Genomic DNA, 25,925 nt, shown 5'->3' on the forward strand with positions numbered 1-25,925 from the left:
ATAATACTTACCTGAATGAGTTGGTATGATTATATAAAATAGACCAGTAAATAATTTGGTATGGGAACCAATAAAAATGATATTGAGAAAATATGTTATGCTTTATTATTATTAACATTATTATTATTATTATTATTATTATTATTATTATTATTATTTCAGGGCTTGATGATATGCCTACCAGATACGAATCAGAAATTCTGACTTAAAAGAAAACAATTATTGAACTAATAAAGATGTTGTAACAGATAAAAATATTTTCTCCAGGCATTATTAACTTTTAAAAATCCATTTTTATTACAGTAGAATCTTTAATTTGCTTATTGAATGCATCATTTTTTAATGGACTGCCTTAAAGACACATGTGTATCCATGTTCCTCTTCACTTAAAATATAGTACTCCTTTTAATGGCCAGTTACTATTATTTTTAAATATTTTAAAATTGATTTTAGAGAGAAAAAAAGGAAAGGAGAAAGAAAAAAAACATCAATGAGAGACAGCTGCCTCTAGTACGCTCCCTACTGGAGATCAAGCTCGCATCCCTGGCATGTTCCCTGACCAGGAATTGAACTGGTGAACTCTTGGTACATGGTTGATACTAAACCACTGAGCAACACTGGCTTGGCTGGTCAGTTATTATTAATGAAATATTTTTCAGAAATATTTTTTTTTTATCATTGTAGTACACAATTTGACACTTTTTTTTGTTTTTTTGTTTTTTCCTTCTGAACTTGTCTGGCCATTATTCTGGTGACACGTTTGCACTAAAGGACAATCAGAAATAAATATAAAATGTGAAATTTAAATTTTATGTAAGTAGGCACCTCTTTAAACCTATTCTGAAAGAACTATACAGGATTATAATTGGTTTCCTATTCCCTGCAAAAGTTAAATGTAACTTGGAGCTGAAACCTGATTATTTAAAAACAGTATAAGTAAACAGCCTCCTCCTTGTATTTTGGGCCAGACACCACAATAGCACACCTAACTGTCACGTACCTGAAATAGCTAACAAAATAATCATCACAGATACATAAGCATATGATCAGTCTTCCCAATACAATTCTACTTGAATTCATAGTATTTCCACAAACATGATTTTTAAAAAAATAGAAATAAACACAACTCAATTCCACTCACGCAATATCAATTATCAAAGTTAGAGAAAAATAGCACAGAAGAGGAAAAATGCTTTTAAAGAGCCAAAATAATAGAGTGAATCCTTAGACTAAAATCTTTCTGTGTAATGGACGTTAGTGTAAAAATATAAATATCACAAGAAGCTGTCCTTTAAGACTATCACAAAGGTTCACCTAAAATTAGGGGATGAATTCTGAAGTTAATGCACTGTAAATGCTAAAAATTAAGTACATAGCTCTTACTAAAGCTTCCATTTTTATGCCACATTTCTAACAATGCAGAATCTCATCTTGAGTATAAGCTCTTTTAGACTGGCAAGAAATTGGCTAAGTCTTGGCTATGTCCATTGAGGCTTAATAAACAACATCTCTACTTGCAGGTCTACCAAGTTTACATAAGAAAAGAGAATAAACCTGTGTTATAATGTCAGAAGCTAATGATTCTTAAACCATTCATGATCTATCCTGAGAATTTGAAGGTTAATTCTATAACACAAAATAAATCTATAACACAAAATAGGAATACAAAAAAATGTTTTATTTATGATTGCCATCCCAAAGGCAGAGAGATTAAATGCAAATCTGACACGGTAATATCCAAATGCAAATCTGATCAGTGCTTCCTATGTGGCCCTTTCTAATATGTCAAATTAGATTGTTTTATTGAGAGAGAAAATGTGCCCTCAAGTGACCATCCTCCTTATTAAATTCTAAGTGGGAAGAAACAGTCTTGTTGTAGAATTATCTCTTACTTTGTTGTCCAATAAAACATTATTTTCTTTTGCTAACTGGTAGAAAAAGTTTAGATTACAATTATAGATGAAGAGTGTATATATACATATATATATATATATATACATACATACATACATATATATATATATATATATATATATATATATATATATACACACACATACACAGTGGTGCCTCGCATAAAGAACGCCTCGCACAGCGAACGCTGCACACAACGAACTTCATTTCACGATTCATACAGCGAACTTCGTTTCACACAACGAAGTCGCCCGAGCTTCCACGACCGCTTCGCCCGAGCTTCCACGACTGCTTCGCCCGAGCTTCCACGATCGCTGCCGATGTATTGCATCCTTCCGCGCAGGCACTGCAGGCAGTCGTTAGTCACTGCGCTTAACTTAAGCACGTATCGCGGCAATCGTTCTTCATTACGAATTAAATCACGCACGTATCACGGCAGTCGTCCTTTTAAGTTAAACTCAATATTTTTTTTATATCATGGCTTCTAAAAAAATTACAATATGTTTTTAGATGTATCTAAATAAAAATAATAACAAAAAATTTATCTTTTTTTATGTCATCTTAGCATATTTTATGCTACAGAACGAATTATTTTTTTTAACATGTATTGTTATGGGAAAACGCGTTTCACATAACGAACTTTTCGCATAACAAACTTGCTCCTGGAACGAATTAAGTTCGTTGTGTGAGGCACCACAGTACATATATATATATATATATATATATATATATAGAGAGAGAGAGAGAGAGAGAGAGAGAGAGAGAGAGAGAGAGAGAAGTTTTGTGGGTATTTTTCTGATTTTTTCTTTTTTTCTCTGCAGCTTCCACCCTACAGAAAGACCATTAAAACCAGCTTACTCTGGGGGAAGCGAGGTGGGTTGTCATTGACATCTGTCAGCGTGATGTTCACGGTGGTGGTCCCCGATAAGCCTCCCATCTGGCCGCCCATGTCCTTGGCCTGGATAACCACTTGATATTGCTCCCTGTTTTCTCTGTTCATGTTTGGCAAAGCAGTCCTGATGATTCCTTTGAAGAGAATACAAAAAACATTTGTTACCTTCACTGAAAACTCCATCATTTGTTGATTAAGCTCACAAAGTGTATGTCCAAACTGGTGACTTTTAAAAGACAAAATATGTTTTTGCTATTAATTTTTATTGTCTAGAAATTGTAAAAGTGATCCAATGCAGATATTTTACAATGTGCTGTCACTTTCCTGATTCTTAAAGAGTACCGTGTGTACTGGATAATGTCCTAAACCCATGGGACGCAAACCCATATGTAAAGACAGGCATCTTTTCATCAGCTTGCTCAATCATTCAACTTGGAGTTTGTAAATCTCTAAGTGTGGCGTCATCCCTCCGCTGGGAGTATTCATGGTAATGTTTATTCTTATTTCCACACCTTTTTTCTACTTGTAAAGATCGGAAAGACTATTAAAGGAACAAACCAAGGCACAGTTCCTGACCTGTTTCGGGCTCCACAGAGAAGTAGGGCTGCCCCTGGAGAATGCTGTAGATGACTCTGGCGCTGTTCCCATAGGAAGGGTCGTCAGCATCTGTAGCTGTGACTTGCACCACAGAAGTACCTGAAGTATCCAAATTCAGCTTAGTTCTGCACAGCACCAGGAGGAGGAGCAAAAGCACTGGTTTTCATGGAAGACTTGAATGATTTTTGGCTTTAATCATGACCTCTTAAAAAAACATGTATTGATCATTTACATGAACATCACACCTAGAGTTAACTCTGAGTTCAACTACGTTATTTATGTGGCAAACAAGTTTATTTTCATGCATGCAGTAGATACTGATAGAGTGTATCAGATTTTTTTAAAATGCAGTCACTTTACAAATGCCCAGGTTTGATACTTAAATTCATTTCCTCATAATAGATTTGTTTGATGTAAAGGGCATATCTAATCACAAAGGAATAAGTATGCTCCTTTCCCCCTCTTCACTAATTAACTGTAAAAATAATTAACATCTGCTCTAGAATACAATTTTATGAATAGATTAAAATTTAAATTTAGAAGCAATCCAAGATGATCCCAAGCTCCATGAACTATTAAAAGCTTTCTCATAAAGTTCAAGATATTAAAAGGGCTTTATAATAAGGCAATGGACAGGAGTCCTTGGGATTCAGTGAAGTAAATATTAAATAGTAATCCCAGAACAATGCTTTTGAGAAATGAAGAATTTCAAACTTTGCTATAACAACTGTTACAATTTTTTCCAATTGTTTTATCAATTCATATAACTTGTCCAACATTTGAGAAATGAATCTATTTTACTAAATCCAAACATATATCTCTAAAACTGTTTTCATATATTGAATTTTTTATAATCCTCTATTCATAAAAAATGAATGTGGTCTATGTAAAATAATTGGATGATCTCATTAACACCATCATTTATATTGTCAAGATAATCCAGACAAACTCAAGGCAAATGACTAGATTATATATGCAGAGACTCTTTTTTATATTTATGTTCTAAATGTACTTATATTTAGTGTCAAAATATTTCGCAGCTATTATCCAAATTCATGTGACAAAATATTATATTTTAACTTTTTTTTTACCAAGTTAAATGTTTTTCTTTTCTTGGCTTTTTGAGGAAAGTGTCCACTTATTTATATTGTAAAATTTACAAATACAAAAACTCCTATCCTAAGTGAGGATATTATGTATGCATTTTTAGTACAAGTCAATGGTGATTTCAATTAAATGGTCATAATATTTTGAGAATTCTTTGATTTTTTAAAATACTTTTTGAAAAAGCACCATAAATGTTCAAAATAAACTTACCTACGACAGACATTTCAGGAACACTAGCTGTATAAACTTCCTCTGGGAATGTCGGCTCATTGTCATTGATATCATGGATTTTGATCACAAACTCGGACTCCGGTTCTACTGGCCTCAGAGTTCTTCTGTTAATAGCTTGTGCACGTAGAGTATAAAAGGCTTTTTCTTCCCTATCAATTCTTCTTGTGGCATGGATGTCACCTGTTTTTTCGTCAATAATAAAAAGAGTACCAGCTCCATCTCCAGATAAAATATATTTGAGTGATCCATCTCCTTTATCTTGGTCTGAATGAAGCTAGAAAGAACGAAAAAGGAGCATATCCATGATAATATCTAAAGGCACGTAATGTTGAAAGAATTCAAAGGAAGTTTCTTATATCCCATCACTGAATAATGGGATCAGTTATTTTAGTTTTTGAAATGAGTTAAGACTGGCTAGTGTGGCTCCTGGGTTGAGTGTTGGCCTAAGAACCAAGAGTTTGCTGGTTCATTTGCTGGTCAGGGCACATGCCTGGCTAAGTTGTGCATATATCAGTGAGTGAATCTGGCCTTAAGGTGGCAGACCTGAAAAAGAGACCTTCCTTGGACCAAGAAGCAAACACAGGGATGCTCGAATAGGGAAAAACAGGTTCCAAGAATCTTTATAGTCTTGAGTACAGTCTATAAAAGGATAAACAGGTTCCAGTTATAAATATCCATTTGCTCTCATGGAATTCTTACCCTGAGGGGAGGGGCTCACCATGGAAGGAATAGAGCATGGCCTTGTAAAACACAAGAATTATAAATTTCTCCTTTTTAAATAATATATTTTATTAATGTTTTTACAGAGAGGAAGGGAAAGGGATAGAGAGTTAAAAACATCAATGAGAGAGAAACATTGATCAGCCACCTCCTGCACACTCCCCATTGGGTATGTGCCCTCAACCAAGATATATGCCCTTGACCAGAATCGAACCAGGGACACTTGAGTCTGCAGGCCGACAACGCTTTATCCACTGAGCCAAACTGGTTAGGGCTATAAATTTCTCTTTAATTGTACCATCCGATCAATAAACATTTTCTATGCTGAGATCACAGTTTGGTTATTTGCAATAAATGAGTATACTTTATTTTTTTTATTTTTATTAGATAAGAAATATAAAAATATGTAGATTATCTAAATTTCTATAAAGCATTTATAATAATTTAGACATCATCGTGAATGTGTTTTTTTAAATATTCATATAAAACATAGTACTAATTCAGACATGTAGCTAAGAGAATTAAAAATTGGAGATTATATTTTTAATCATGCAAAGATTATAGACATATTTACCCAAATAGTTTTGAATTTTGCTCTTTAGATGACATATCAACATGCATTTTGATCTAATTACATGTGAAATATTAAGCTGATTATTTTCTTTTTAAAATAGAATTTTGCTTCTTTATTTGAAAGTTTCATTAATAGGAGTAAATGAACATAACTGTAAAAACATTTTATATGAATATCAAAACTGTTTATCTTAAATAAATATTTTGAGGCACACATATGCCTAATACAGTGGTTGGCATACTGTGGCCTTGAGTGTGGCTCTTCCACAAAATACCACGTGCGTTTACACACTTACAGTGCGATTGAAACTTAGTGGCCCATGTGCAGAAGTCAGTTTTCGGCTCTCAAAAGAAATTTCAATCATTGTACTGTTGATATTTGGCTCTTGACTAATGAGTTTGCTGACCGCTGGCCTAATATATTGTATTACTACTATTGTTGGGTCTACAAAAGCAGTCTGCTTTTTGGTTAATAGTTTGCAATAATTAGCACTTAGCCATCAAATCTGGATCAGACTCCATTTTTTTTTCTGGAAAATTACTCATTATTACAGGCCTAATGGATAAAGTAAACCCCAAATTGATATATACTTTGGAGGAAAAGGTGTCAGGTGACATTTTTTATGGCATCTTTTACTATTCATAAGCAACAAAGCAAGGTTGAGAAACTTAAGAAACACCTGCTTTTAACTAAAAAGCTCTTACAAGTAACTAATTACTGCTGCATTGTCCAGAGAAACACTTTCAAAAAGTCAAAAGATTGATGGTTTTTAGTAACTGAAATTGCACGCAGTTGCTGGGCAACTTTGCAATTACACGGATGTGAAACACTGGGTAATTTTCCATTTTCCAAATGGCAGGCATAAGCATTGCATGTTTCTTACTCTGTTTGGGAACCAACATAATTTAGGAAAATATTATTGATATTATCAATTATTTGATCAGATAAATTTGCGGTTTGTATTAGACCCACAAAAATGAGGGAAGTTCCTTAATATAACATCTACGTTACTTCAAAGAATGAGAAGAGACCCTGACTGGTTTGACTCAGTGGGTAGAGCATAGGCCTGCGAACTGAAAGTTCCCAGGTTCGATTTCAGTCAAGGGCATGTACTTTGGTTGTGGGCACATCCCCAGTAGGAGGCATGCAAGAGGCAGCTGATCAATGTTTCTCTCTCATCAATGTTTCTAATTCTCTATTCCTCTCCTTTCCTCTCTGTGACTATCAGTAAAATAGATTATAAAAAAAGAATAAGAAGAGGTTTAAACATGGGAATTTCCTTGCATTTTACACCTCCTGGGAAATACCAGATGAATATAGAACATAGATTCGGAGTAGAGAGGATATGAAGCAAGATGGGCATCATTAACACCGGTTCTGCTATTTTATTCAGTTAGTCATGCAAAAAAGTTGCTAGTGTTGGTGAGATTTTAATTTTAATAATGCTCCATTTTGGACTATGAATCACAGCAGGATTTTTGCTTTCACTTATACTACAGAGAGTGGAAATTAAATTTCCCATCCCCTTGAGAGTTTCTGTCGGATTAGAAAACTGAAAATGGTATTAGGGGATTGGAAGTTGGACTGTGGTTTTGAGAATCAGAAACAAGAGGATTTCAATCTCCTCATAACTAAGAGAAAGAAATTAGACTTGTGAATTTATATCTTTTGGCCTAAAGATCTAGACTTACAATAAAATTATCTTGCACTATTAGAGCACATATAAAAGAAAAGTGAATTTTCATTTTTGTAAATATATTTTTATTGATTTTAGAAAGGAAGGAAGGAAGGAGAGAAAGATAGAAACATCAATGATGAGAGAGGATCATTGATTAGCTGCCTCCTGCACATCCCACACTGGGAATCTAGTCCACAACAAAGGGCATATGGCCCAAGTAGGAATCTAACCATGACCACCTCCTGGTTCATAGGTTGCAGCTCAACCACTGAGCCATGCTGGTAGGCTAAAAAATAAATTTTCTTAAAATGGGAAACAGCTGATCACTAACACTAGCATAAAGGGCCAAAGTAACCATGTTTGGGGGCTTACCTATAGCATGTTTATCAAAATCTTCTTTAAATAAACATATTTGAGAACTGGACAGTAAAGAAGCAACAGTTGGCAAAATTGGCTTGGCTCAGTGGATAGAACGTCGGCCTGTGGACTGAAAGGTTCCTGGTTCTATTTCGGTCAAGGGCATGTACCTTGACTGCGGTCACATCCCCAGTAGGGGGTGTACAAGAGGCAGCTGATCGATGATTCTCTTCTCATCGATGTTTCTAACTCTCTCTCACTCTTCCTCTGTGTAAAAAATCAATAATATATATATATATATATATATATATATATATATATATATATATATATATATATATTTTAAAAGCTATAACTAAAGAAAAGTCCAGAAAATTAAAAAGAAGAAGAAGAAGAAGAAGAAGAAGAAGAAGAAGGAGGAGGAGGAGGAGGAGGAGGAGGAGGAGGAGGAGGAGGGAGGAGGAGGAGGAGGAGGAGGAGGAGGAGGAGGAGGGAAGAGGAGGAGGAGAAGAAGAAGAAGAAGAAGAAGAAGAAGAAGAAGAAGAAGAAGAAGAAGAAGAAGAAGAAGAAGAAGAAGAAGAAGAAGAAGAAGAAACAGATACTATAATAATGCCGAAAGGTACATTTCTAGACCTGAGATTTGAGGAGTTGCTCCCTCCTGTAGGTGAACAGTTGGAGACAAGAACTAACAATAGCATTGATAATGATGGTTTCCTAATAGTTAAAGCAAAAGAGCAATGCACAAGTTCCTTAATCACAGTCCCCTGCCTAAGCCCTCTCTTCTTTTTAAGTTGATTTTTATTACTATAATTACTTCTTCCCTGGTAATGTCTCTCTCCCTCATGTGGGTTTATTTCACATTTCAACTTATTTACTAAGTAATATCAGATGAATGTTAATGCTAAAAACTGTAGCTTTCTTGTTGCTCTTCACTTTTATATTTGAACTAGAGGCCCAGTGCACGAGATTCATGCACTGGTGGGTGGGGTCCCTCAGCCTGGCCAGCACCCTCTCACAGTCAGGGACCCCTTGGGGGATGTCTGCCTGCCAGCTTAGGCCCGATTCCTCCTCTACCCCCTCCCTCCCCTCCCCGGGGATCAGGCCTAAACCCCCAGTCAGACATCCTTCTTGCAGTCCAGGACCCCTTGCTCCTTACTGCCCACCTGTGGGAGCGCACTGACCACCAGGGGGATCTCTTGCATTGATTGTCTGGTCCCTGGTGGTCAGTGCCCATCATAGAGACCAGTCATTCTGCCGTTCAGTCAATTTGCAGATTAGCCTCTTATTATATAGGAAGTTAGTTATCAATACTTGGATTTATTAAACATTTAACTGAATAAAATCAGTTGTTTCTATTACCGAGAGGTGGGATTATGGATTATGTGTCAAATACCGTACAGCATCTACTTTGAAATAACTTCTATATTGATTTGACCTTGTGCTATTTTATTATGTGAGGCATTAAGTTTTCTTTAAATGGAAAAAAAAAAAAGTCAGATTATTGAGGCTTTAGTTCCTCAGTAACACCTGTTCTTTGGTGTGAAACATTTGTGCCACAAATCTTTAAGAAGAATTTTATGTTAATGCTGACCTTTTCCTTCCTTGAGGAAAACCTATTAAAAATTCACAACCTGCTATGTTCCTTGTAAATTCACAAGCAGATAAAGGACATGGCAAGATACATGACAATTAATGAAAATAGAACAACTGGTGCTGGGCTGCACATTTAAAAGTCATTTTCCTGATTTAACTTTTTTATTTAGATGTGGTTAATTATAACACTGCTTATATTGAGCAGTTTCATAATTAAAGCTGAACAATCAATTGAATTTAAAGGCATTATTTTAGGCGCAGATAATTTAATAAAATCGGGTCATTTGAAATGTGGCGTGCTTCTGATAATTTTACATTTCATGAATAACATTCATCTTAAGATCATTTTTCTACAATTTTATAAGATAAAAGTGGTCATGTGGCAATATCTAGTTTAAGGGTGTCCTTATTTTATTTTTTTACAAGAGGCCTAGGACACAAAATTCATGCATGGGTAGGGTCTCTCAGCCTGGCCAGTGTCAGGGCCAATCAGGTTCTCCACCTTCCCACCACCTTCTTCCCTTGCTCCCTCAGCACCCCACTGCCACTGCTGGTCACCCGCCATGTTCCTCACCTACCCCTGGTGGTCAGCACATGTCCCATTCTCCTAGTCGAACTCCTGTGGGGACACTTTGCATATTAGCCTTTTATATATAGAGATTTTTAGACTAAAAGAAGAAACTGAGATACAATTGATTTCTTATCTCACAGAATTAAAGATTACACTTCGGGGTAGGTACTATGTTGGTAGAAACTTTACCTCTTGATATCGGTTCACCTTTATTTTTCAGTCCCTCACATTAAATGAGAAACTACAATGACATATTTATGAAGTACAGGAAAATTACGTAATTTGTTACCAAAAGGATAATCTATAAAAAATGTGATATTTTCACTCTTCATTTAAAGAAAAATGAAGATCAAGTTTTAAAAAGTGAATAAATATTTATTAATTTTGTCTGTAAAAGTTTGTTACTAGTTCAGAGAAACATATTGCGTGAGATTCTTTCTCATTCACAGATATTAATGCCTTTTGGATATTGATAACTGTTGGTATTTGGTTATATTTAAAAAATAGGTGGACCTGGAGATTACTTGCTAAGTGAAATAAGCCAGTCAGAGAAAGACAAACATATGATCTGACTTATATGTGGAATCTAATGAACAAAATAAACTGACAAACAAAATAGAAACAGGCATTGATACATGGAACAGATGACAGCTGTCAGAGGGGAGGGGCTAGGAGAAGACTGGATAAGAGAAGCTGATATGATTGGTCAAAGAACATATATGCAAAGTCCTTGGGCACAGACAACAGTGCAGTGATGTCCAGAGGGAAGCAGGGGCGGATGCTGGGTGGAGGTGGACAAAGAAAAGGAAAATGGGGACATCTGGGAAATTTTGAAAAATAAGAATTTTATATTAGTAACACTACATTGTGATTAAATGGTTGGGCTAGCTCTTTGAAGGATAAACTTTGATGAATGCATCACAATGACTGTAACATTCATTCTCCAATTTAACAACTTCTATTTTTGTGTGTGTTCATGAACTTTAAAAAGTCTAGAAATTGTTACATAGATTTGCTAGTGCATGGTTATAATTTTACGCCTGCTGTTCTTCCAAATAGCCAATAAATTCTATATTTGTTTTCTTTTTAAAAATCCAGATTGTGGCAAATATGCTATGCTATTCCTGTACCATCCTCATTAGCATTTTGCTCTTTCTGCTCTAGTGCGTAAGATAATATCAGATGTGAAAGGAGGAATTCAATGAAATAACTAAATTTACAACCAATGGTCCCTAGGCCTCTCCTGTGATCAGGGCCATCTTTCTGGCAGCTGGCAGTCAGCCCAGCAAAATAGATAGATGATAGATAGATAGATAATTTATGACCAATAAGACATTTTAGAGAAGATGGCCCAGTATCAGGAAGCAGCTGAAAACATGATAAAGCATGTAAACACAGTCTGGTCAGAAATAAATAAGTAGTTACTCATTTTGTTGAGCCTGGGAGGAAAAGGGAAGAAGAAAAAAAGGTGTGAAATCTTGAAATGAAGTATATGAAACTTACAAAGAAGACTGAACATTATTTTAATATTGATTATATAGAAAAATATAAATGAAGTTTTATGAACCCAAATGAAACCATTACTTTCCATCAAAAATAGAAATGAGAAATAAAGCTTAACAATGGAATGGATTGTAAAAGTATTTATAATCATTTTAAAATAACCCTCATGTATAATTTCTTATTTTTAACTTTATTTTTATTTTTGGCACTGTTATAGATGTCCCCATTTTCCTCTCCTTTGCCCACTTCTACCCAGTCCCTGTCCTCCTTCCTTCTGGCCAACAACACATGTATAATGTAGATTGATGAATACTTTCCCAAACACTTTCTTTCTGGGGCCAGAGGAAAGCACAGAGGATGAAACAATGGACGGACAATGATGTCTACATAGCTTGGTGTCTGGCATAAAAAATAAGTGATTTATTTTCCACATTTGAGATAGTTATCTAAAGATCTCCTCCCAAAGAAAAAAACCCTAGTGAGATCTGGGTTCAATAACTTGCGACTTTTCCCATCTGGTCTTCTAAGGTTGCAACCAGTTGAAAATGGGTCTTGTTGCCGAAACCGGTTTGACTCAGTGGATAGAGCGTCAGCCTGCGGACTGAAAGGTCTCGGGTTCGATTCCGGTCAAGGGCAGTACCTTGGTTGTGGGTACATCCCCATTGGGCGTGTGCAAGAGACAGCTGATTGATGATTCTCTCTCATAGATGTTTCTAACTCTCTATCCCTCTCTCTTCCTCTCTGTAAAAAAATCAATAAAATATTTTTTAAAAAGAAAAAAAAGAAAATGGGCCTTGTTTCATGGGCCACCCTGACTGGTGAGTCCAAGCTGGGATGGTCCTAAAGCACTGGGGGCTCTCCCTGAAGACATTTGGGATTACTCAAGACCCTATAACAGGTCAGATTTATTTTCTTTGTCTATAAAATTCAAGAAATATCCTGCTAAACTACTGCTGACTTACACCTTGAAATATCTTGAGAAGGACACATTTCTTTGCTAGTACTATAAAGATACCAATATTATATTGAAGACATTTATTTAAGTTTTGCATAGACATATATTTTACAGGACATTATCTGCCTCAAGACCTTAAGTGCCATGTATAATATAGAGTAAAAACATTCTCCCTAGCAATTAATCTATCCTTTCTAGAGTTACAGTGGTGCCTCGCATAACGAACGCCTCGCACAGCGAACTTTGGACAGGTTTTTCATGAAACCATCGGCCAAAAAGCAGAAAATGGATGAAGATGTGCAAGATTCGGTAGACTCTACTTAGTCTGTCTTAAAATTAAAAAAATGTGTGTTTTTTTTAAAAAAATTATGTTTTTAGATGTATCTAAATAAAAATATGTCATCTTAGCATATTTTTTTTATGTCATCTTAGCATATTTTATGCTACAGAACGAATTATTTTTTTTAACATGTATTATGGGAAAACACGTTTCACATAACGAACTTTTCGCATAACAAGCTTGCTCCTGGAATGAATTAAGTTCGTTGTGTGAGGCACCACTGTATTGGAAAATATTTTAGAGAAGGTGGACATACTTCTAGAAGCCTGGCATCTTCCTTCTTACAGTTTTGAAAATCACTGAATTTAAATTAAAAAAAAAAATCCTGAGGTGTGCAAATGACATTGCACACTGAATACCTACTTTCCCTCACAACTTCAAGGAGTCTTCTTAAGCATCTTGGATTTAAAATATAGTAATATATATATATATATATATATATATATATATATATATGTGTGTGTGTGTGTGTGTGTGTGTGTGTGTGTGTCTAAAAACGTGAGTAAATGCAAAGTATTTAAAACCAAGAGATTTATTTTGAATAATAAGATAAAAGAAATTAGAGAAAAAAATAACAAATGATCACCCCTTTCCTCTGGGCTACTGTGGCAGCTGAGAATTTTTCCTCCTTCTTTTTTGCCCTTAAAGGTATGGTGATAGGAAATGAAGGAGGAGAGAGGGCTAGCTGTAGGTATGTATTAAAGGAGTTTACTTAAATAAGTATTTCTTGAACTAGACTGAATTAAGATAAATTAAACTGAAGAGAATGTGGTATTTTAGGACATAGATGTTTTAAAGATTTTTGCTACAGCGGCAAAATCTCTTGGGCTTCCAAGGCTTGTAAAAGTGCTTTTATCTTGAAAGCTATAGAGTAACAAGTACTAATTGGATGTTCAAATGAGAAGGACCAGGCAGTTGCATTTTTTTTTTCCTAGGGGTTATGGTGAAGGAGGAGAAAAATTAAAAGGAGTTTGGAATTTGATATTGTTATTTTTAAGGCACTGAATGAAATGGTAATCTAAAAAGGGTTAGGAACCACTACCCTAGGAAAAAATTTTCAAATTTGTGTGTCTGTGTGTAAAATACAATATTTATGTGATGATATCAGGGGTTTCAATTATCCTCTGAAATATAGCCATAGTCCACTAAATTTAAAAAGAAATCCTTAGTCTAGTTTGACTTTCAGTCTGGTCAGAAATAAATAACTAAATAAATCAATTAAATATCCTGTGGAGATTGTTGCCCTAGCTGGTTTAGCTTGGTGTATAGAATGTCATCCTAAGGACTGCAGGGTCCCCTGTTCAATTCTGGTCAAGGGCACATTTTCAGGTTGCTCAGGTTGCTGGCTCAATCCCCAGTAGGGGGCGTGCAGCAGGCAGCCAATCAATGATTCTTTCTCATCTATTAACAAAAAAGGAGATTGCTCATTTGGTTAATACATTCATAACTTATAAAACCTATTCCACAAATTTATCAGCAAATATCATGCCTCTATAACTTGTATCCTTCCACATTAAGTTGATGTACCCACCCTATAAGTTCTTACTCTTCTATCAAGTTCCTATTTATGCCTTATATCCTATATGAATCCCATTCAAACTCTTTTGAAAGTCTAACTTGACCTCTCTTCCCTTCCTAATTTGTGTTTAAAATATAGAATTCTACTTTGTGTGTTTGTATGAATATGTATATATGCCCCTAATTTTATAACACCCATACAAATTTTAACTATTATTTTTATATCTTAATGAAGCTACAAATATATTTATTTTGAGGATAATAAACATTTTATTCTTTTGGACTCTGAACATTTCACAGTACACACACAGAATTATTTATTTATTTGTAGGAGGGGTGGACATAAAAAAGTCAAATGCCACAGACATGAGAAATAAAGACTTCATTTTGTGCTACTTATTTGAAAAGGCTGACCATTATGGATGGAGTAAAATTGAATTAGAAGTCCATAATAAAAAGTGGGTATTGGTCATTTATATTATAATTATAAATGTACATAAAAATCGTTGAAAAAGACTTGGCTGCAAGTTAGATAGAAATTTCAGTTAACTTTGAGATTGAATCAGTGAAATATGACCTCTACATGAATTACTGGGATACAAATTTATTTTTTTTTAGTAGTAGCTAGGGATAGAAATGTGAATCCAAATTTGTCTTTGAAACTATATGATAAGCCATTATAGACATCTGTGTTTTATCATCCTATATAATAAAGATGTAATAATGAGACCAACCATGTAATGAGGGGATCATGGATCAGCAGGAGGGTGGGACAGTGAGATACAAGCAGTGGAGGAGAGCTACAGGAGGGAGCAGGGCAGCAAGCTATGAGGGGGAAGCAAGAATAGGGGGGGTGGGGATGGGATGGGGCAGAGGGAGCTACAGGGAAATTTGCTTTTCTGGGTCTGGACTTTGCACTAATGATCTGTGATTGTCCCAACAAGAAGGTACTTGTGGCATAAGAAGAAATGAGGGTGGGTGGAGGTAGGCAAAGGGCGAGGGAGGGGGAGGGGAGAGCTCAACTGCAGTTTTGCCAATAGGTTTTCTATTCGCAGCGCATTAGGCCTTCTGGATTTATCCTTGACTGTTTTATCCGTATCACTTTGACTATTTATCATGTGAAGTAAAATACATGTTTCAAATGATTCTTTTTATAAAAATGTCCTATATTTTCCCACTTCCTTAGAAATTTCAATTTAATTATTCTAAAATTCTTTACTCCCTGTGACTTATTTCTTGTTACCCCAGAGAGGGATGCTCTATTTTTTTAATGAGGTTCTTCTTTTTTCATGCTGTGGGATTTTCTAAAATGTTAGTGACATTTTGCGATTCTTTTACATTTGCTTAAAAGGTTCATTAGAGACCCTACATGGCTTTTCTCCTTCCTTACAAGCCCAACCAATAAGTGAGCCTGAGGACTGCATGCCTTTCAAATAGGATTGTCAAGCAGACCCCAAGTAGTGCATTATGGCAGCTGCTAGGTGGGCTTGCTACACTTCCATAGATTTGGCCACTAAAGACACAAGGTACGCAAATAGATTGAGGCTCAGCCGAAACGACATCCAAAGCTTCAGGTTTGTATCAGTTTCCCTTGCTCCCCAAGTCTCAAGGGGACTGAGGTAGCATCACAGATCAACTCCGCAGGTGAGTTGGTGTCACAGCTGAGAGACAGAGCTCAGGAAACCCACCGGGAATTTCTAGCATTCTCTTTATTCTCTAGAGGTAAGCAAACCAGCATGGGGATTCTACCATCCTGGAATGGCCCTGGGTAGCCGGCCAGTTTCTGTGTGTCCTATCAAGTAATGTAAGTTCATCTAAGCAAATTGGGTGTATTAATACCTAGAAGTGGAAAAGAAAAAGTAAGAAATTTATGAAAAGTTCTCTTCCAGCAAGAATAGGATATGTCTATTGGCATAGAGAACTTCAAAATAAGCTGCACACATGGAAAATGGGAAGGTAGGGTGGTCCCATGTCCACTAGAATGCACAGATACTGGTGCATTCTTAATACTCAATTTGAGAGCCATAATCTCTTCTGGGAAGATATGGGATTGAATGTTTTGCTTGTGATATTAATAGAGATGTAATTGGGGAGGTTGGTAAGAGAAGCCAATCTACACAGCTAATTGTGGAGGAGAAATCGAACAAAATAACCATTGAGTCCAAACTAAAGTTGAAATGAATACTAATTTTCATCTCAGTTTAAACTATACTACCTTCATTGTCTACTTCAGTTCTGGTGGCTGGTGTAGCCATCATAGCGACCCATCCCATTTTAGGTTGCCTATAAAGTCTTTATAAATTTTGTTTATCTGAATTCTCATCTGTTTGTTCACAAATATATTTTATATGTCCTCTGACATATTGGAAATAATTTTAAATTTAAACCTCAAGGCTATTTCATATTTCTTTTAAAATATCATAACTCTAGCCAAAACCATTTTGGCTCAATGGATAGAGCGTCGGCTTGGGGACTGAGGGGTCCCGGGTTCAATTCCGGTCAAGGGCATGTACCTTGGTTGCGGGCATATCCCCAGTAGCGGATGTGCAAGAGGCAGTTGATCAATGACTCTCATCGATGTTTCTAACCCTCTATCTCTCTCCCTTCCTGTCTGTACAAAATCAATAAAATATATTAAATAAATAAATAAATAAATAAAATATCATAACTCTAAAATATATTTAAAGTTATTGTTTTCAAGTTTGCTTAAGCCGCCTCATTTCCTTTGTCTAAATTCTATGAAGAAAATATTGATGTGGATAACTGGTGGTGACATGACAAGGGGAATAGATGGTTTTCAGTGTTATTAGTACTATAATCTACTACTTGAAATTATATAAAAGTGGGATTATTAACATCAATACCTGTATTTATTTTTTATTTACTTTTTACACTTCAATTTAGATACTTCCTATTTACCACTGTTATCACCTTGACAAATTCCTAAATTGTAATTTTCTGGAGTTTTCTGCATTGTTTGTACTTTGATTTTATGGCTAAGTACAAAAGGCTTGATATATTTATTCTTTTTTAATCCCCCTAAAATTATTCTCATTGTCCTTTTTATCTCATTTTAAAATTATATCCATTCCGTTTTTAATAAAGTAAAACAAATTGCTAGTTGAAAAAAATAGTTCAATATATTTCCATATAATTTCATGCTTAATTTCATTCATGATCCTCTTCACATAAAAATAAAGACAACACACCATTAAAATTCAATAGCTTAATTTCATTTTTCAGCTAAGATGTTTCTTGCATTCTTTAGTCATTAGTCAAGGGAGAAGAAAATGAGATGAATTTCCATTCAGTTATGAAAGAGAAAAAATAAGGTTGTTAGTAACTTTCTCTGACTATAAGAATAAATAACTACTTCAGCTTCTGCGGCCACTGGTGGTATTCCAACTAAACCCTCCCCGCTGAATTTAACAATTACTTAAACTGTGCTGTAATCCCTAAACAAAATGAGATGAATAAAATGGACTGAAGATATGACTAATGATACATATCAATTTTCTCAGGCAAAAATTGAATTTAACTGTTAACTCCTTTGAGAAATAATTACAGAAATTGTATATATTTCCTTAAGACTTCTAACCATTCCCCAAATTCAAGGTTTTTTTTAAAAAGGCACAGCATATAAATTACTTTGAGCCTTTTATAACTTCATGTAATATTAAGCAAAATAAGCATAGGGAAAATAAAAAAGACAATGTGTTCTTTTTTTTAATAGAGAGTAAACTATGTTATAAACCAAATATCACTTAAGTGTTAAAAATCTGTAAGACTATCAGAAAGTAATATTGAAAATTATTTAAGATTTGGAGCAAAGTTCTGTAACTGAAGATGTTTAATACAAAACTCTTACATTTTGTCACTTCAGAATACTTGGCTATACAGAAATGACATATATAAATTACATCACTAAATTTGGTTAACTATTCATTATTATAAGTTATTTCGATTCTGAATTTTACAGAACATTTAAAATTTCAAATATTCTTATAAACTATAATTTATATTTAGCAAGGAAGAACACTATGACACAATTATAAGAAATTAAGAAAAGTAATAATCTATTGGAATGGAAGTTTCTAATACCATAATTAGTCTGGAAAACTAATTTGGAAAACTATATTTTTATTTTAGATGACCACAAAATTTTTCATATTTAAAATCTTGAGTTTATATGGAAAACTCTATCTAATCCCTGAAGGGATTAAATAATCTACATTTTATAGGCCAGATTTCAGTTAGAATACAGCTTTGGACCAGATGTTAATTAAATGTATAGCATATTTTCCATGTTTTAAAGTGTGATTTTTTTTTTATTTAATTTTTTGGTATTTTCATGTCTTTGTTAATTTTTTTACCTCTAACTTTGTGAACATCTGACTATCTTTTGCCTTTAACTTAACATTTTTTGGATGATTTTACTTAGATAATACAAGATCCCAACTGCTTACCCTTTTAAAAGGCAGATATTCTCACTTTCTGTTGATTAAATTAAAAATAAGGTAATGATGTTTCATTTGGAAATATTTTCAATTCTATGTGTGTTGCGTGAGTGTCAGTGTGTGTATGAATGTTTCAATATCCTGTGCATTTCCATTGGCTTACATGTTTTGGCATAAGAAGCAGGATAGTAGGAAAATATGTTGAAAAAGAAGTCTAACCACCAACATAGCACATAATCAACATGTAATTATGATCTATGTGGCCACTTCCATTTCTGAGTGTTTCCTTTAGATTCCTCTTTGCATTTTTATAATTAAAACTGCATTGAAATAAATGAGATTTTTGTTTGAAGCTACTATGTTTTTCTATTGATATGCACCCTAAATTGTAGCAATGCTGTGCGTTTAGATGGGGTTTGATAAGAGTTTTAAAAGTTGGCACATTCATCATCTACTTTTGATTTCCAAAATTACAACATGCATGAATAGATGCCATTATTTCCTTTAAAATATGGAACTAAGACTGATAGATTAGGTCATAGTTTCAAAGAATTTGGCTGCTAAGTTGAAACTTCAGGGTTCTTTATAAACGATTGTCAGCATCTTAAGAGTAAAGGAATTTCAGGTTGAAATGCATTGCTGATAGATTTATGCATTCAATAAGAGTACTACCCACAAACATAAAATGTAATAAAGAAGAGTTGTGCTTTCTCTGTGATGTTTTACATCTATTTACTAATATCCTAGAATACTATAGTGAAATAATTCAAGTTTACTGATAATATAATACTAAGTTTGAATTCTAGCTGTATAATAATTTAAGAGCTATGAAACTCGATATAATGGCTAGCTTTTCTAAGCTTCAGTTTCCTTTTGGTAAAGTAGGAATAGCAATGTTTTATTGCAATGTTGTTGTGTAAATTATAGCATGTATAGTGCCTAGCAATAACTGGCATACACTATACCCTCAACTAATATTTTTATTACTTAATGTTTAAAAGGGTTATATATATTCCACTTTTATTTAGTGCTAATATTATGCTTACAGATATTAGTATTAAAGATAATATAAATGGCATAATACTTATGGAATTTGAAAATAGACATTTCAGGGGATTAACATAAATTTTATATTATACATTAGCTACTTCAGAAATATGTACTTGGTACAGATTTGCATTTAATCAAAATGGATCACAGACCTAAATATAAAATGCAAAACTGAAATCTCATGGAAGATAGCATAGGAAAAAACCTAGAGTAAACCTTGGGTATACAAATTGCATTTTAGATACAAAATTGCAGGCATGATCCATGAAAGAAAGAATTAATAAACTAGACTTCATTAGAAGTAAAATTTCCTGCTTTGCAAAAGACAATATAAAGATAATGAGAAGATAGAACAAAGAAGAAACAAAATATTTATTAAGACAATAATAGAGGACTGTAACCCAAAATGTACCAAGAACTCTTAAAATCAACAATAAGAAGACCTTAAGAGATAACTTGCCAAGTAAAATACACAAAAGGTGAATAAAAACATGAAGAGGCCCTCTACATAATTTGACATCAGGAAAACTCAAATTAAAATAACTATGAGTTACCACCACATACCTATCCAAATGCCCCAAATCCAGAACATGGACAACACTCTTGCTGGCAAAAATGTGGAACAATAAGAACTCTCATTCATTGCTAGTGGGAATGCAAATATGGAGTCACTTGAAGGACAGTTTGGAGGTTTCTTACAAAACTAAACATACTTTTACCAATACTGCTCCTTGGAATTGACCCAAAGGAGTTGATAGCACTTGTGTCCACACAGTAACCTACATTTGGGTGTTTATAGCAGCTGTGTTACAGAAGTGGACAAATGACTTTTGGTGTGTGTAGGTGAAACAGTTTATTCTTGTGTTAATGTTTATTAATTATTGTATTAATTATTTGTATTACAATGGTAAAGTTATTTTTGACCACCCCTGTATAATTGTTAAAGCTTGGAAGCAACTCAGATGTCCTTCCTTAGGTGAACATATAAATAAAATGGTGCACTCAGACAATAAAATACTATTTTTTGCTAAGAAAATGAACCAGGAAGCCATAAAATAGTCTTAAATACTATTAGTAAGTGAACAAAGCCAATCTGAAAAAGGCTACATAATATTAGATTCTAACTATGCAACACTCTGGGAAAGGCAAAACTATTGGGAAAAGTAAAAAGATTGTGATTGTCAGGGATTGGGGGTTGGAGGGAAGAGGTTGATAGGTGGGAGGACCATAGAAGATTTAGGGAAGTGAAAACACTCTGTAAGATAACATAATGATAGGTACCTATCAGTATACAATATCAATGTTAAACCTAATCAAGCATGGACTCTGGGTGATTATAATGCGTCAATGAAGGTTCATGAGTTCTAACAGTTTTACCATGTTATTCAGTGATGTTGATAATATACATGTCCCAGAGTAAGGAGTATGCAGAAAATATATTTACCTTTTCTTCAATATTACTGTGAAACTAAAACTGCTTTAAACAATAAAGTCTTATGTCAAATAAGTAAATAAATAAGCAATAAATAATTCTATGAGAAAATTATGAAGATAAAGTTCAGTGGAAAGAGAAAGAAGACAATACTATATATACTTCTAGCAGTGTTAGAGAGTTTACTCTGAATTTAGTTTAAGGTTAATTGGTGACCACATTCAAACAATCCATCAGTGCTAACCTTATTGCATTCTTCTTTTCCTTTATCTCACTCGGCACAATTTATATTATAAAGAAGCCAAGGGACAATGACTATAGTAATTAATTAAAAACAAGGATTTAGAACTTTAGGGAAGGCCAGGGTCATGTATCTGTTCCTACTGTGTACCATGTAGAGGAATTTAAAATACACCAATTAAAACAAACAAGCAAAATGTTGAGCTCTTATTGTTGACCAATTGAATCTATCGTATTTTCTGGCGTATAAGACGACCCCCTAATTTTACAGTTAAAACCTATGTTTAGGCCTATATTCGCTGTATAAGACTATCCCCCACTTCAAAGAAAAGACTTACTTTGCCGTCAAGATTTGCAGGTAATTTTTGTGCAGTTTTGGTCTTTTGCCCCCGATTTTCGGTTGACTTTTTTTCATTTCAAAGGTTGTCTTATACGCCGGAAAATATGGTAAGTCTTTCTGAGTAGGGCAGCTAAATGGTTGTTTGTTATTTTTTTTTTAATTTGATAGAGCATATAATGAAATACTGTGCAACAGTTAAGTTCAACACTATAGTATAGAAATAATATAAATCTTCAAAATGCATATAGTATTAATAAGAAAAAAAGATGAATGGGATTACTTTAGCAAAATAACATTCATGAAAATTTAAGTATATATAATTATACTAAAGGCTCAGTGCACAAAATTTGTGCACGGGTGGGGAGGGGTTTCCTCAGTCCAGCCTGTACCCTTTTCAATCTGGGACCCCTCAGGGGATGACCGTACCTTCATGACACCCACCAGCCAATCAGAAGTTAGTATGCAAATTAATACAAGAAAGATGATGGGTTAATTTGCATACTCAGGTGCCAAGTGGTGGGGACAGGGCACTTGCGTTGTTACCATGGCAACAATGCAGGCATTCTGCACCACCCAAGCCACTCTGGGCCTGGGGCAGCATGGGGGTCAGAAAGGCAGCTCCAGGCCAAAGCAAAGGCGATGCCGGCAGCCAGGGGAAGGAAAGACAATTTTTGCACAAATCTTCATGCATCGGGCCTCTAGTTTCAAATGTTTCCACATGTTTTCTTAATTTAAATAGTTCAATTTTTACAAACTTTTAGTAGATTTGGTAAATTTATTTCAAATATATATGTTTTTTTTTAATTGTTATATTTTTCGGGTGAGATACTATTGTCTATGTGTGTGTCTGAGTGAGTGTGTTTTCCTTGAGATTTATTTTTTCCAATACTGTTATAATTTTTCTATTCAATTGGTAATTCATTATTTTCTTAGAGATACTATTTTTATAAGAACTTTTTCAGATGATTTTATAAGTGATAAAATATTTCTATTCAATATTGTTTGAAATGAAAACAATCAGGTTAAATAATTATCTGTGGTTTATGTACAGATTTGCCAGCCCCAGTTTGGCCTGGAAGGACAGACAGAATGTTGTGCCAATAGGGTAAAATCCCCTCCATGGATTGCCTCAACTTTCGGGAGCTGCCTCACTCCAGGTGAGCATTTCTAAGGGAAACCCAATCAGAAATCTGATGGAGCTAAAGGTGTAAGGGTCTAGACCACTGGATATTCTGGTAGAATATTTAAACGCCAGAGAACCCATGAGTTGAGCTTATGCCATAGGACTTGCATCACTGACTGATTCTCTCTATGTCTGACCCTAATTCTTACATCTCCCTTCCACAGGTGTTTATGATAACTCCCTAATATATATTCTGAAAGATTGCTTCTTGCAACACCTAACAGAGACTTTTGCTTATCATTTGACTACTGCAAATAATTTATACATAAAAAGTTTTTTGCATTTCTGACTAATCAGATCTCAAGATTTAAAACCTGTCTCCAGCCCTATCAGGGTTGGCTCAGCAGATACAGTTTCTGCCTGCAGATTGAAGGGTCCAGGTTCAATTCAGGTCAAGGAGACATGCACCTGGGTTGCAGGTTAGATTGTCTGTCCTGGTCCTGAGTGAATGTAGAACACAACCAATCAAAATATATCTCTCATCATTGATGTTTCTATCTCTCTCCCTCTTCCTTCTTCTCTGAAATTAATACAAAATATATATTTAAAATTTTAAAAAAGACCTATCTCCAGAATATCTGGAAATATATGGCTTACGATTCTTTTGGGCTTCATATTTTTTATCTGATTTGCATTGGCATCATTTAATTTTTACCAATTAGTAATGATGTACTTTTGTGAATGCTTTAAAATCATTTTGACTTCCAAAAGACTGTTTTGACCTGGCTAGACTCTGTAATGTGAGATGAACAATGTAGTAATTAGTGTTTGCTGGTTTTGAAGTTCTGCTGGTTTATTACCTATTTTAAAAAAGATTTGTTCCTGATAGCTTTATTCAACATTTGATCTGAAGAAAGAAAAGAAATAGTGCCTATTAACGCATTCATTCTTTCTTTTCGAAGTTGCATATTATTGAAAATGGAGTTTTGGCCGAGACCGGTTTGGCTCGGTGGATAGAGCGTCTGCCTGCGGACTGGAGGGTCCTGGGTTCGATTCCGGTCAGGGGCATGTACCTTGGTTGCGGGCATATCCCCGGTGTGGGATGTGCAGGAGGCAGCTGATTGATGGTTCTCTCTCATTGATGTTTCTAGTTCTCTATTCCTCTCTCTTCCTCTCTGTAAAAGATCAATAAAATATATTTTTTTTTAAAAAAGAAAGAAAATGGAGTTTTCCCTTAGTAAATATCCAATTTCAAAGTTTTGAGAGAAAACTAATCCTCTCTCACTTTACTGTGTCATCTATCATAATCAGCATCTCAATAGTCAGTTCTGGATTGTATATAAAGGATAAACATAATAATTGATAATTGACATGCTTTAGTGCATTTAACAGTAAAATACATGATAAACCTTAAAGACTGTAGGGACAAATGAAAAATTTTAAGCTAGATTTCTTTAACAGGAGGTAAGAACTAAAAGAAACAAATTCAATTAAACTAAGAAGAGATTGATTAATATTTAAAGGCCACAGAGATCAGCCATAATGAAATTCCTCAAATAAAAATATAAATGAGAAAACTGTGACAGGAAAATAAATTAAAGTCTCAGGTCAAGAAAGCATTATTACTCAGTTTTGAGTCAGTATAAGATTAATAAGACAGTCAAGAAATTCCATGAGCATTGTAGTTAAGATAGAAGGGGGATGGATTATAAAATTTTATTGATTATTTACATCCAATATGCCAGAAAACATACTTATGTATCCATAAATTATTATATTCCATTTCAGCAATATATTCATAAAAGAAATGCTAATTTACAGAGGTAAATTGGCAAGTTATTAACAACTAGCTCTCCAGAGGCAGGATTCCAAATCTGTGTGTCTGGTACAACTATCAAACCATACTCAATTTTAAAACTATCACCATGGTATCAACTGGCATGAAAACATCATGGAAAACTAACAATGAACTTTTATAAATTCAGCAGGCTACAGTATACCAATACTGCCAGGTCTAGTTTTAAAAAAATAATAAAAATCATAAATACAGGAAAGGATAGACTCAAATTTATGTTTTTCAAAACTCAAGACTTTTACTAAGCCAGTTCAGAAAACAAAACAAAAAGTTGTCTGCATGGCTATTGCAAATGTTATCCTAGAGCTGTGGTTTGGCCAGCTACAACATTTATTAGGAGCTTAAAAGGATCTAAAAAGCCCAATGGCAGAGCTAGAGGAATGAAGTCCACCATCCTCTGGACATTCAGAAAAGAGCCTTACCAGTTTGAAACTTGTCTTATAACTCTCAGTTTAAAAATAACAACATACCTATAGAGAAAATATATGTCTTCCTATTTTTTAAAACAAAGGATTTTAGGAGAAAAAAACACACAAAAACAAACAAAAAAAATAACACACACACACACAAAAAAAAAAAAAAAAAAAAAAAAAAAAAAAAAAAAAACAGCAGCCCAGTTTTTGAAAAAAATCAAGTGATGACTCAAGGCTACCTATATGCAATGAATTTTAAAAGAACAGAGGAAAATACACTAAGAGAGGATATCTGAAGTTGAGGATCCAAAAAAAAGTTGGCCAGGTTCAATGTGACAAAATGCTTGGTATTACATAGAAAGAAAAATCAACGCCATCTTATTTAGAAAAAAGGAAGAGGTTGCATGGTTGTGGCAGAAGTAAAGAACACCGGTTTTAGCACACACATGGCAGGGTAAATGAGTC

The 25,925-nt window shown here is 34.4% G+C and overlaps 1 protein-coding gene across 3 annotated transcripts in view; it reads right to left on the minus strand.

Moving 5' to 3' along the window:
• The window catches only part of CDH10 (cadherin 10), a 66,060-nt gene that overhangs the window by 36,624 nt on the left and 3,511 nt on the right, over nt 1-25,925 (minus strand). The window contains exons 2-4 of one of the 3 annotated variants that reach the window (XM_084880664.1): nt 4,721-5,015; nt 3,383-3,502; nt 2,773-2,940 (exon numbers count right to left, since the gene is read on the minus strand). The exons of 1 other annotated variant lie outside the window; for it this stretch is intronic. In XM_084880664.1, the coding sequence (XP_084736790.1) occupies nt 2,773-2,940; nt 3,383-3,502; nt 4,721-5,015 (583 nt within the window). The remainder of the gene's footprint in view (nt 1-2,772; nt 2,941-3,382; nt 3,503-4,720; nt 5,016-25,925) is intronic. One more of the 3 variants, XM_084880665.1, reaches the window with a different exon arrangement.

This window comes from Pipistrellus hanaki (assembly GCF_964339955.1).
Source record: "Pipistrellus hanaki genome assembly, chromosome: 4".
In the NCBI taxonomy this organism is placed as follows: domain Eukaryota; kingdom Metazoa; phylum Chordata; class Mammalia; order Chiroptera; family Vespertilionidae; genus Pipistrellus; species Pipistrellus hanaki.